This window comes from Myotis brandtii, unplaced genomic scaffold (genome assembly GCF_000412655.1).
Source record: "Myotis brandtii unplaced genomic scaffold, ASM41265v1 scaffold1612, whole genome shotgun sequence".
Lineage (NCBI taxonomy): Eukaryota > Metazoa > Chordata > Mammalia > Chiroptera > Vespertilionidae > Myotis > Myotis brandtii.
Genome location: NW_005355890.1, coordinates 1,664,051 through 1,677,296, shown reverse-complemented (window position 1 = coordinate 1,677,296; position 13,246 = coordinate 1,664,051). Strand labels below are relative to the sequence as shown.

General features: G+C 46.3%; 1 protein-coding gene across 1 annotated transcript in view; it reads left to right on the top strand.

Moving 5' to 3' along the window:
- The window catches only part of FER1L5 (fer-1-like family member 5), a 62,738-nt gene that overhangs the window by 16,194 nt on the left and 33,298 nt on the right, over positions 1-13,246 (top strand). The window contains exons 10-19 of the mRNA XM_014536424.1: positions 2,952-2,982; positions 3,815-3,930; positions 4,115-4,238; positions 4,674-4,726; positions 5,860-5,928; positions 8,769-8,812; positions 8,906-8,988; positions 9,059-9,153; positions 10,666-10,794; positions 12,140-12,317. Coding sequence (XP_014391910.1) covers positions 2,952-2,982; positions 3,815-3,930; positions 4,115-4,238; positions 4,674-4,726; positions 5,860-5,928; positions 8,769-8,812; positions 8,906-8,988; positions 9,059-9,153; positions 10,666-10,794; positions 12,140-12,317 — 922 coding nt within the window. The remainder of the gene's footprint in view (positions 1-2,951; positions 2,983-3,814; positions 3,931-4,114; positions 4,239-4,673; positions 4,727-5,859; positions 5,929-8,768; positions 8,813-8,905; positions 8,989-9,058; positions 9,154-10,665; positions 10,795-12,139; positions 12,318-13,246) is intronic.

Sequence of the window (13,246 nt, the reverse complement as noted above, 5' to 3'; positions counted from 1 at the left end):
CTTAGAAATTAAGATTCTAGAGAATAACTAGCAGGAGATCAAAAACGTTGTGCTTTTGACAAAGGCCACTGTGAAATTTTCAGAGAATAACCAATCATATGAATTGCTGAGTAAAATACAGAGGGTAGAAAAAACTTGAGCTTTTAAAAAAATATGTTACTTTTTTGGAAATTTTCAACATACACAGAAGTAGAGAGAATAGTATAAATTCCCACCTCCTCATCACTCAGCTTCACCAATTCATTGCCAACTGGGTTTTTATCCACACCCAGCCCATTTCCCCAGCCCCACTGAATTACTTTGAATCAAATCTCGGACATGATAGTTTAATTTACATATTTCAGTGTGTAGTTCTAAAACATATCTTATTAAGCAAACAAATATGACTATCACATCTAATTAAAAACCTCTCTAATTTGGTGTTCAAATTCCCCCAATTGTCTTGTGAATTCCTTTTACAGTTTGCTCAAACCAGGTGCATACATTGCAGTTGCTTAAAATGTATTATCAGGACTCTTTTATTCTGTTGGTCCCATCCCCCTTTTTCCTTCCAATTTATTTATTAAAGAAACAAATTTGTCCTATAGCATCCCCCTCCCCCTGCCCCATCTGGATTTTGCTGATTGTATCTCCAGAGGATCACTTCTCAGGTCCCTCTGCCCAGGTTTTTCATCTCGAGGAGGCTTCACCAGACTTAGGTCAATTATTTGGCAAGATGGCTTCAGCAGGAGGCACAGAATGTCTGTTGGTCTCTCCTTTTATGTGGGTAGTAGCTATCGATGACCACTGCCTAGATTTACTGCTTCATTAGGGATGACTGGAGTTTTGGGTGTTTTTTTTTAGGGGTGACTGAGTTTTGTTTCATTTCCTTCCAGCTTTATTGAGGTATAATTGACATACAATGAATTATACATATTTAAAATATATAATTCGATACCTTAAAAAATACGTATACACCGGGAAACCACTGTCATAATCAAGATAATGAACATATCTGTCACATCAATCATCCCCAAAATTTTCCTTGTGCCCCTTTGTAGTTTTTTCGTCTAACCCCCAACTCACCCCCTCCCATTCCCAAGCAACCAATGGTCTGCTTTCTGTAACTATAGATTGCTTTGTACTTTCTAGAACTTCATATAAATTAAATCATACAGTATGCACTTTTTTTTGTTAGTTTGGCTGCTTTCACTCAGCATAATTATTTTGAGATTCATCCATGTTGCATATATCAATAGTTCATTTCTTTTTATTGATGAGTAGTATTCCATTATATGGATATACCACAGTTTGTTTATCCATTCATCTGTTGATGAACATTTAGATTATTTCAGCTTTTGGCTATTACAATATTTATATATATAAAAGCCTAAGTGACCGTTATGACCAGTTGACCGAACGACCCGTCTACCGGTCGCTATGATGCACACTGACCACCAGGCAGATGCTCAACACAGGAGCTGCCCCCTGGTGGTCAGTGTGCTCCCACAGCCAACCTCCCATGTTCCTTCCCCCTGGCCGGCTGGCCCAATCAGCCACGATCACTGTTCAGGCTGAGAGACCCCACCTGTGCACAAATTCACGCACCGGGCCTCTAGTTGATGTATAAATCTTAGAGTGGACATATGCTTTAATTTCTCTGGAGTAGATATGTAGAAGTAGAATGACTAGCTCTAATGGTAGGTGTATGGTTAACTTTGTTGTTGTTTTTGTTAATCCTCATCCGAGGATATTTTTCCATTGATTTTTAGAGAGAGTGGAAGGGAGGGGGAGAAACAGAGAGAGAAACATCAATGTGAGAGGACACATAGATTGGTTGCCTCTTGCACATGCCCCAACCAGGGCTGCAACTGAGATATGTACACTCGACCGGGACCCTTCAGTCCACAGACCGACACTCTATTCACTGAGCCAAACTGGGTAGAGCTAAAGAAAATTCTTAATGGTGTTTTTCTAAAATTCCAAACAAGCTTTATCATTTTATATTCCCACCAGAGGTATATTAGAGTTCCAGTTGCTCCACATTCTCATCAACACTTGATATAGTCCATCTTATTTTATTTTATCATTCTAATTATGTGTAGTTGTATCTCATGGTGATACACTTCCCTGATAACTAATGAACATCTTTTCATGTGCTTATTTGTCATGAATATATCTTCTTTATCTGTTCAAAATGTCTGTTCAAATCTTTTGCTTGTTTTCATTGGGTTGTTGTCTTACTATTGAGTCTTGAAGTTGTCTTATATATTCTTAAGTCCATTATCAGATGTATGATTTGGAAATATTTTCTGCCAGTATATGACTTGTCCTTTCATTTGTTTGATAGTGTCTTTCAGAGAGCAGACGGTTTTTAAATTTCAATGAAGCCCAATTTATCAGATTTCTTTTATGAATTGTGCTTTTGTTGTTGCATCTAAGAAATCTTTGCCTACTCGATCCAAGGGGGTAGCTGGTTTTAAAGCAGGCCTAACATGCAGGATCTGGGACTGCTCTGTGGACCTTTCAGATGTGAGCTACAGGGGTGGCCTTGCTCCATAGCACATCAATGCTGTACCACATCCCTCCAGCCTCAGTCAGAAACCTTCTCACAGGAAAAGGGAAAACTCCTAGTCTCTCTGCCAACAACTCTCTTGACCATTCTCTTCCCCAGACAAGAGGAGCCCTTCCCACACCCAGGGCCAATGCTGTGTTGCCAGGCCGGGCTGCTTGGTGGTTAAGTGTCTTTCCAATCCAGGCCTCCTCATTTACTAACTGGAAGACTTTGAGCCCTTCCCTCAAACTCACTATCTTCCTCTGTAGAATGGAGGAGACATGGACCAACTTCTAGCTTGTTGCAAAGATTTAAAAAGCTGGGCAGGTCAAGGGGCTATATTGTCATTAGCGTAGCTGGAATTACAAATCTTGGCTGGAGGTTCTAACTCATCTTTATTCCACTCTTGTCTTTTCAGACAGATATTGGTTTTATCTACCATTCTCAAGGTAGGTAAATAGTTGTTGCAAATATGTGTGCCTTCCCAGAAAGACCAGGCCATGTGTCAAAACATCACAAAATCTCTGTATGTTCAACATATGGGGAAGAGTATTTAAGGGTGTGAATGATCTTCCACACTTGATATTTTATGGTACTTCATGGCATTTTATCTTGTTTTATAAGAACATCTTTCTCTTTAAAACTGAAGAATTCCCTTTGGGTCAAATGCTAATATTTTAATGCAGCCTTGGGCTGACTTTCTTATTTTTTTTTTTAATTTTTATTTATTGATGAAAGAGAGAGAAAGAAAGAGAGAGAGAAACATTGATTTGTTGTTCCACTTACTTATGTATTCATTGGTTGATTCTTATATGTGCCCTGACCAGGAATTGAACTTGTAACCGTGAAGTATCGGGATGATGCTCCAACCAACTGAGCTACCTCGCCAGGGCCAGCCTTAGACTGACTCTATTTTTGAGTTCATTAGGGAATTGAAGTTTGAGCAGAGATTTCCTCTGTGACCTGGCCATAACATACCAGGTTAAGGTTGAGACTTAAAGTTGGGGAGAATTCTTGTTTTTCTCATACCAGGACAGTAACAACTGTATGTTCCCAGAATGAGAAAGAGGGGTCCCTATTTTCTAAAGGCATTAGCTGGCAGCCTGGTGAGTGCACTATCTTGGCTTAATGGTAGGAGTGACTCTCATTGTCCTACTACTGGATAGCAACCAATATATGAGACATGTTTCCACACCCCTCTCCCACACAAACAAAGCCTGGTTTCAGGGGAGAATCATGGAGACTGGAAGCTGGTCTCCCATGGACCCTCTGCCTCTCCAGGTCACGCACTCCAGAGGAGGTGGTTAGGCCTCTGCCAGCCAAATGAACCCAACAGTGGTGTGCGAGGCTACCTGAAGGTCACCATCTGTGCGCTCGGTGTGGGAGACCATGCCCTGGTGAGGCTGCCCCCACACCCAAGTCACAGTTCCTACCCTGACTGCTTCTGTGGGACACCCCTGGGCCTTCACATGCTTTCATTTGTCCCCGGTGTCACTTCAGAGTTGTCCACTTAGTCCCCACAGTGGCCTTGGCTGTGACCTCCCTGCAACTTTGACCCTGTCAGCTCTCTGGTCTCTCCAGGTAGATCAAAAGCTGCCCTATGATGCCGATGACACCAAAATTCAGATCTTCAAGTCAGCAATGGTCCCAGTGAACTTGGCCTACTTACAATTCTTCATCTACTGTGCAGAGGACCTTCACCTCAGTGAGAGTCAGGGTGGCAGGGAGGAAGCAACTCTGAGGTGCCCTACATGGTGGCACCCTAGGTCCCCATTGGGTTTGGCTGTTCCATATGGATGCTAATCTAAGATCTGGGGTGAGGGTGAAGCTAAATCCACCAAGAGTTGTTTTATGGAGACCCCATTACACCCATTAAATTGGGCCATATATTCCTGACCTGGTTTTGATGCTCAGGAGCAGAGGTTCACTATGCCAGCCCTCTCCCTCTGCCTTTATGAGTCATGACACAGAACAGCACACACAGAGACAATGAAAATGGGAGCGGTCTGCCCAGGGGGCGCCGAACCACATTATGGGGGAGGGTTTTAAGTTGTTCTATCACCTCTCCATTTCCTTGTCCAAAAAAAAAAAAAAAAAAAAATGCTGTTGTCTCAGAAATCTTTTAACTTCTTGTTCACAGAGAAACACCATTTAGTGAGTCCAATGTTGGAAGTGGAACTAATTGGGGAAAAGGTAAGTGTAGAAAGGGTGTGTGGCTTAGAGAAATGCCCACCTAGAAAAAAATAGTGTGGGGGTAAGACTCGGTTGGTAGGCAGGACCCCAGGAATCATCTCCCAGTTCTTCCATTAAAGGGCCATATGATCCCACTGGACCAGGAACTCTGTGAAGGTGGAGCCATGGCTTAGCCACTGTCTCGCAGAGCTGTGCCCAGTGCCCAGCAAGGAGAAGATGCCCCTGAAAACCAAAGATACAAATGCCTGATGAGTGAGTGACTGAATGAAGCAACATGCTGCAAATGAACCTCACTGAACCCGGCGCCATCCCTCTGAGCCTCTGTTCCTTCATTTATAAACTGAGGATTCTAGCAAGAGAGTTGCTGACATTCCATGAACCTCTATGAACAGAGTAGCATTTTCCAAAGTGTGCTGATGGATGCTTTGTGCAAAAAGGATCCTATGTTCAAATTCGGTGAATGCTGGGCTAAAGTTAAATAGGTTTGTCTCAGAATTTAAAAACCATCATTTCCACCATGTTCTACCTATTAGAAGTCATGAAACCCAGCCCATATACTAGTATAAGGGGAGGGGTTAGTCAGTGTTCACCTTTTGAAGGAAGTAGTGCCAAAGGACTGGTGGACATACCTTAGAACCACCACTCTGAGCACGGTTTGGATTCAGGATCTAGATCAGATGATCTTGAGCGATAGATGAAACATATTTTTCAAAATGTTTAATATGTCCGTGTTTTTCTGAGTGTGTATTACAAAGGTTAACCAGTCCAACTACCCTTTGAGTTCTCTGACATGATTGCTTAGATTAAGACTAGATTTTAAAATGATGCTTCGATAAGAGGTACCATGTGTGCTGCTGCTGTTGGAGCTCTTTTGATCACTTTTCTGTTGGGATCTTAGAGTTCATCTAACATAATCTAATGTGTTAAGGAATCTGAACCTGGGTAGGTGCACAAAGGACTAAGGCTGTAGCTGGTGAGAAGTTGTCCAAGTGTCTTTAGGCCAGGGAGTCCATTGATTATCCCTGGGCTACAGACAGCGTCCTTCTGAGGGCAGACCAGAAGGGCTGGAAGGTGAGGCCTGTGGAGGGAGCAGGGGACAGGTTGGCACTGACACTGCTTTGGGATATTCCCAGCTGAAGACACAGGTGAAGACCCAAACCGAGAACCCGATCTGGAACGAGATCCTGACCTTACAGATTCAGGTATTACCGTCCCATCATGCCTGCCCTCCTCCCCTGCCCCGCAAACGGAAAGGATGTTTGGGTGTTGGTGTGTGTAGAAGTGTGGTGGAAGGAGGGGCCAAGAAGCACGTGAGGGGGGAGGGCTCTGCCTGACAGGGAGCACGAGGAAGCCCAGGACTATAAGGGAAAACCTCACTACATCCAGGATTAATAAATAAGTGGGCCATACAACGGACCATTCCAGAAAACTTAAACGTGTCCTTTCACTTACATTAAATAACAAAGCAACCACTTTAAAGACTCATTCTAAGCTGTAGTATGAATTATCTCCTAGGCCAAATGCCCGGGATAGAATGTCAGCTCTTTGTTGATGGCCTAGAGCAGTGATGGTGAACCTATGACACGTGAACTCATTTTTTTGGTTGATATTTCTTTGTTAAATGGCATTTAAATATATAAAATAAATATCAAAAATATAAATCTTTGTTTACTATGGTTGCAAATATCAAAAAATTTCTATATGTGACACGGCACCAGAGTTAAGTTAGGGTTTTTCAAAATGCTGACACACCGAGCTCAAAAGGTTCGCCATCACTGGCCTAGAGGTACCATGGGCCCACATTCTGGGCTACATGTGGTTGGACTATTTGTTTCTACCCTAAATGCCCAAGAGGCTCTTTGGTGTGGGGTTCTGAGGCCTGATTTTTATAGCCTTGCAGTCCTTCTCGGTCACTTGTCAATGGTGTGGATGCCGGTTCTCTTCAAGCCCTGGCAGCCAGGCTTCCAAGAGCCGTGTGCAAACCGAGGGGAGGCAAGGCTGAGAGAACTTGAGCACTCTCATGAGCGCAAGGCACAGATCGCTGGGTGCCATCCATTCGGTCACCCAGAGGGTGTTTGGGTTCCTTATCTTACATTTGTGTGACATGAAATTAGCTAAAGAGCTCCCCTCTTCCCTCCTTTGGGACCACCTCCTCGCTCTCTTAGAAGCTTCCCCAGTCTCCTCCTGGTGAGTCATCATTTTTAACCATTCCACCTAATCCCTACCTCCTTAGGTGATTTTATAGACTCATAAAGTAGAATGAGAGTTTAGAGGGCCAAGTTCATCCCCCACCCTTGCCAAGCTCACCCCCACCTGTGATGAGGCAGGACCCTCAGATGCTCAGCTGCCATTAGGCTCAGGACCAGTGGCCCAGGCCAGGCCTCCTCCATCCCTGAAGGGGCCTTCCAACAGTTAAAGGCATCCATGCATCCCCTGGGCCCTCACCCATTTCTGACAGGACACAATGTCCAGGACGGGGACCAGTTGGATGCAGGCCTGAGGATTACTGGTCCTCTGGAAATGCAGCAGAAAGATGTGCGCCTCACGCTGATGTGGCCGGATGTAGTCATCCTCCACAAATGGTAGCATCTGAGGCCAGCTGGTCTGGGCCCCAGCAAGGCAGACTGCAGGGGGAGTGCTACTGAAATGGGGAGGGGGTGCCACTTTATAGTCCTAGGGGCCCCAGGACAGGAGGGGAGTCAAGGCAAGGAAGTGGGAGGAGAATTTCCAACAGGGAAGATGGAAAGGTAGTTTACCCATGAATTTGAATTTGGTGGATTCATAACTTTGGAAGACCTGGGTGCCTGCTGGTGCTCATGTCTCCACTTCCAATGTCCTTCCTTAACCTGGGTAATTCCTCATTTCTTAATACCCAGCTGTTCAACGGGAAAGCCTTTCCCTACCTCCCCTTGGCCCCCAGCCTGCACAGCGAGGGGGGCATGAACGAGGAGAATGGAGAACTGGAAGGATCCCAGCAGGGCCCCAGGAACTGCTATGAGGGAAGAAGAGGCCCTGGCTGAGAAGATGGGGGACCAACTCAGACCTCAACCCAGCAGCTGTTTTAAACATGGACTTTATTGTTCTCTTAATTAAAGGAACCCTATAGCAGAGTAGAGATATGACTCAGAAGCATGGGTTCCAATCCTGACTCCACCCCTTACTGTGTGACCTTGAACAAGTTCCTCTGCTTCTCTGGGCCTCATTTCCTGTCTGCAAATAGGGATAGTCCCAGCCCTCCCTGGGCTTAGGCGGTGTTGTCAGAAGCTTGAGGCTGCATCAGCCCTTGCACCTAACATGAGAACTTCAGGAATTCAACTTCTCTGTGCCTCAGTTTTCCTGTCTGAAAATGGGACTAAGAATAGCACCTAGCTAATGAGGTGGTTGGGACTCAATTGGTACAGGAGATCATTCAGTACAGGTCGGGGGACATGGGACCCCTCCCACCCCCCCCAATCCATGGATAACGATTGTTGTTTACTCTTTATGGAGATAGATGACCCACTGGTTGAAGTTAACTGCGGATATGATCAAGACATTCTAGGCTCAAGACTCGCCCCATGAGAGGGTTTGGTTAATTACACTATGCTGGGCTGTGTGAGGACTGTAGTCGACCCACTGGTTGAAGTTAACTGCGGATATGATCAAGACGTTCTAGGCTCAAGACTCCCCCCATGAGAGGGTTTGGTAATTACACTAAGCTGGGCTGTGTGAGGACTGTAGTCATGAAATCACAGTCCAGGTCTCACGGGTCCTGAGCTTATGCAATTAGCGGGCCGTTTGAAGACCAGTAATACAAATGATCATGGGACACAGCCCTAGCCTCTCCCAGGGCCTTGCAAGGATCCATGCAAGTAGGGGTCCTAAAGCTTAGGGTCCAGAAGCTCCCATGGTAAATCCACCTTGGCTGTAGTTAATGGCTCATTGATAACTAAGCCAGGCCTTGGACCTGGACCCAGGACTTCCAAGTGCTTGTGGTCTCCGTGAGGACTGGACCCTCCAAGCAGGAACACACACCCACTGTGTCTCTCGCCTCCCCCTGCAGCTGCCCTGCCTCTCCAGCTACATCAAGTTCAGAGTCTGGGACTGGTGAGCAACCGGGTGGTGGCTGGAAAACATGCCGGGGAGGGGAAAATCGGAGCTGTGTCAGGGGCTCAGCCAGCAGTATGCACTTCTCTCCAGCCCCAAGGGCAAACTCTGGAGTGAAATCGGGACTGTCAGCCTGGTACTCAACCAGATTTCGTCCACCGGAGCAGAAATAGAAGGCAAGCAAGCCCCCAGCCCCCCTCCAGTGCCTCTCGCACCTGGCCGCCCTCTCACCCTCTCTTCTTGCAGGAATGTACTCTGGTTTCCTACCCTGCTTTGGCCCCAGCTTTCTGACTCTCCATGGGGGTAAAAAGGCCCCTTTCCAGATCCAAGAAGAAGGCGCTGTAAGCCTCTCATGTCAACTCTAGGGAACAGAGGAGGTAAAACCGACCATGTGTGAGGCACTGGGGCCTGGGAGATGCCTGGGGAGGATCCGGCCCTGGTTTCTGTCCACCACATGCTGGTAGAGAACGTGAAGCCTGTACGTAAATGGCCGTGAATGTGTGGGATGCGGGCCATGGCACAAGAAAGGAACAGATGGAGGGCATGGAGATGGGATCCTGGGTAAGATTTTCAACAGGTGGAAAGGACCTATGAGACGGAAGAAGCAGCAAAGGTAAATGTAGAAAAGCACCAGGGTTATTTAGGCCTGGTGACAAACGCCAGAAAACCAAGTCCAATGGACTTACAAGAGGGAATGGGGCTGGGAAGGCCTCTGAGTGAGGAAGAGGCAGGCGCCACAACCTCAGTGCCATCAGAAGACTCTCACACTCTCTCCAACTCTCATCTCTGCTGCTGTCTAGCCTTGGCCTCATTCTTTCCCACTGCAGTCAGGTTTCGGTGCTGGCACTGTGTTCCCGGGACTCTCTAACAGGCCAGGGAGGCATTCTCATTGGTGTCCTTAGGTCACATGTGCTTCCCTTGGGCCAGTCACTGTGGCCAAGGCACAGGACATGGTCTGATTGGCCACTAGTTATCACAGTGCCCTCCCAGTAGGAAGCATTTATGGGATCTACAGGCCAAATACATGGAGGGGAGGAGCAAGCCGAAGGGTGCAGAGGAAGGGTCAGGGCCTAGAGCAAGCATGTCAAACTCGCGGCAGGCGGGCCACATGCAGCCCACAACAAATATTTTTGCGGCCCAGCCAATATAACGGTATATAAGAAATGTTTTAATAAAAATTTCATAACTTAATTTTTACAATATCCTGTTATACATAATTATTAATAACGAACTACAACCTTCACTAATGACTGATTACTATAATCATGTTGCATTCATTTCCCTTACGCATCTTACGCACAGGCGCACCATTTCTCTCCACTAAAACTAGCAGCAAATATTTTAGCAGCCGATTGCCATGTCATTAGTCTTGGACTGATCTGTTTGGTGTGCACAACAGGAAATATTTTACTTTCGGAGAAAAAGAAAAATAGGTTTATTTGTGTTACACTTATTAATTTGTGCAGTTATTCAGTGTCTGGTACGTTAATGTTCAAGAAAAAATATTAATTTTTATTAAAATCTATTATTTTATGTTAGTGATTACTCATTTATTTCAGCCCTTTGTATTCAGCATGTCCCTATCGAAATAAACCTATGTTTCTGTGAAAATTGAAGCTTTTGCTTTTTTGTGGCCCACATAAACTTCAACCTTGTTTATTTGGCCCGTGTTAGCCTTTGAGTTTGACATGCTTGGCCTAGAGGTTTCCAGGAACACTGTGTCTGGGGTCTGGAATTCCTCCCTGGGGTTGAACTTACCGGACAATTCTGTCTTTACTGCAGAGGTGTTGGGAGATTGGCCTGCTCTGTTTCTCTCATCCCCTTCCTCCCCACTTTCCTCTCTCTTTTCTTAGAGTATCCCCAGCTCTGTTAAGGACGGTTTGGAGTATCGAGGCCGGGTCTTCCTGGAGTTAGTCACCAACATCAAGTCCCACCCAGACAATAGGATAAAGGACCTCTCCCAGGAAGTGACCAATGTAGAGGTAACCCAGGAAGAAAGGGGGCCTCTGCCGACCCCAATCAGGGGCCACAAGCTGAATGTGGTAATGGGTGCGTGAGGATGGTGGTCAATCCACCTGAGCCTTTCCTGAGCCGCTAGAGCATCCTGCCGTGCCAAATCCCAGGTGGCCAGGGGACCTAGTAAAGACAAGATAAGGCTTTGGCTGAAGGAAAGTGTCATCTAGTTAAGCAGGAAGATTCTAAGAAGTTTGGATTTCTTCCTAAAGGCAGGGGAAGGCCATTGAGGCAGCAAAGTGTTGAGAATAGTCAGGGGGGAGTAAGGTGAGTCACTCACTTGCTCAAGAGAAATGGTACAGTTACAGGGGAAGAGAGCTTTACAGGAGAGAGCTGGTTCCAAAGGGACTCTGAGTGATCAGAGCCACCAACTAACAGGACAGAAGAAGTGAAACCCATTCCCCTAAGCCAGTGGTCGGCAAACTCATTAGTCAACAGAGCCAAATATCAACAGTACGACGATCGAAATTTCTTTTGAGAGCCAAATTTTTTAAACTTAAACTATATAGGTAGGTACATTGTTATTAACTTAATTAGGGTACTCCTAAGGCTTAGGAAGAGCCACACTCAAGGGGCCAAAGAGCCGCATGTGGCTCTCGAGCCGCAGTTTGCCGACCACTGCGGGCCTAAGCTGATGCCCATTTTCTGCCTCAGGCGGGAGAGAGAAGTTGCAGATGGTGCATGGAGACAAGTGCATAGCAACTTGGCTGGAAAGTGGAGGGAGACAAGATCAGGTGGTAGCTGAGGGGAGAAGGAGGCTATGTTTAAGGCAGGGGAGACCTGAGCTAGGGAACAGGCTAGGAATACGCAAGAGTAGGGCAGAGGTTGCAACAGAAACAAGAGAGGAGCTATAGAAAGAGGCTCCCCCTGAGCAGAAGGGAGGCATGGTGGGAGGAGGGGGCTTGAGGAGGGGCAAGAAAGGATGTATGTGTGCAACCTCTACCATGCACCCCTGCCCACACTCAGTCTCATCTGAGAAGAGCATTTAGGCCAAAAGGAGAAGAGTGGTGTGGTCCAACACGGGTGTAGGTAGATGGCCCAACCACAGCCTCACCTGACCAGCAAGAAGACTCTCCTGCCCAGTTGCAGAAAGGGAAGGGATCAGGGTTGGCTGGGTCGGGGAGCGGGCAGGTGATGGAGGTCCTGGAAGGAACTGCCTCCTTGATCAGCCAGGTGAGTAGGAGTCAAGGCAAGGCTTTGAGTTGGGGTGGGTTTCAGTGATGGTCGAGCTCACCTCATCCTTGCCCCCTTCCTGTCTTTATAGCCTTGTTCACCTTGGCTTATGTGCTGGGGGTATGGGGGTTATTGTTTTAGAAGCACAAGAACCGCCTAAAGTATGGGCTGTGCATCATCTTCCTTTCCTGTACCATGATGCCCAACTTTAAGGACCTGATCCAATTCGAGGTCAGCATCGGCCATTATGGAAACAAGATGGACCAGAATTACAAGCCTCTCGTCTCAACTACACAGTATAGCCCAGTGATATATGATGGTAAGTCAAATCCAGCCAAGAGGTAGAGAGCATCTACTGCATGCCAGGCTCTGTACCCCTGTAAGGGTATTAGCTCATGGAACATTCACAGGCATTGTTAACCCATGTTTCACACACTAGGAAAGTGAGCTTCAAGGAGGTGAAGTCACCTGCCAAACATTGCACAACTACTGAGTGGTGAGCCCACAAGAGTTGAAACCAGGTCATGGCTTCAAGTCCTCCTCCACACTACAACTTCCCCAATCCCATCTTCTCCCCCACTACCCTGAACCAGCCCCGTCCATCCATGCAACTTCCACCCACTGTTCATCTCCCTACCTGCTATCCACCCATTTCTCCTCATCCAATATCTACCTATTGGACACCCATATTGGGCACTAGAGAGAAACGGTCCTCAAAATGCGGTGTCTAGGCAGCAGCCTCAGTATTGCCTGGGAACTGTGAGAAATGCAGATTCTTGGCCCCACCCCAGTCCTAAAGAATCAGAATATCTGGGGATGCGGCCGCACAGTCTGATTTAGCAAGCCCTCCAGACGATTCAGATGCATGCTAAAGTTTGAGAATCGCTGCTCTGGTGGAATATGGTCTCCCTTTCATCTTCATCAGCTTCACCATCTCGTCACCCATCGAGAGGCTTTCCTCTCAGCTGACAGTCATTGTATTCCTCTTCTCTGCCTGTTCTTTTAAGAACAGCTTTATTGAAATATAATTCAGAATACCATACAATTTACCCACGTAAAGTAGACCATTCAATGGTTTTTAGTATGTTCACAGAACTGTGCACCATCACCATGGTTAATTTTAGAGCATTCATCACCCAAAAAGAAATCCTGTACCCAATAGCAGTCACTTTCTATTCTTCTATCTCCCCAACCGTAGGCAACCACTAATCTACTTTCTGTCTCTATAGAGTTTCCTATCTGTGCCAT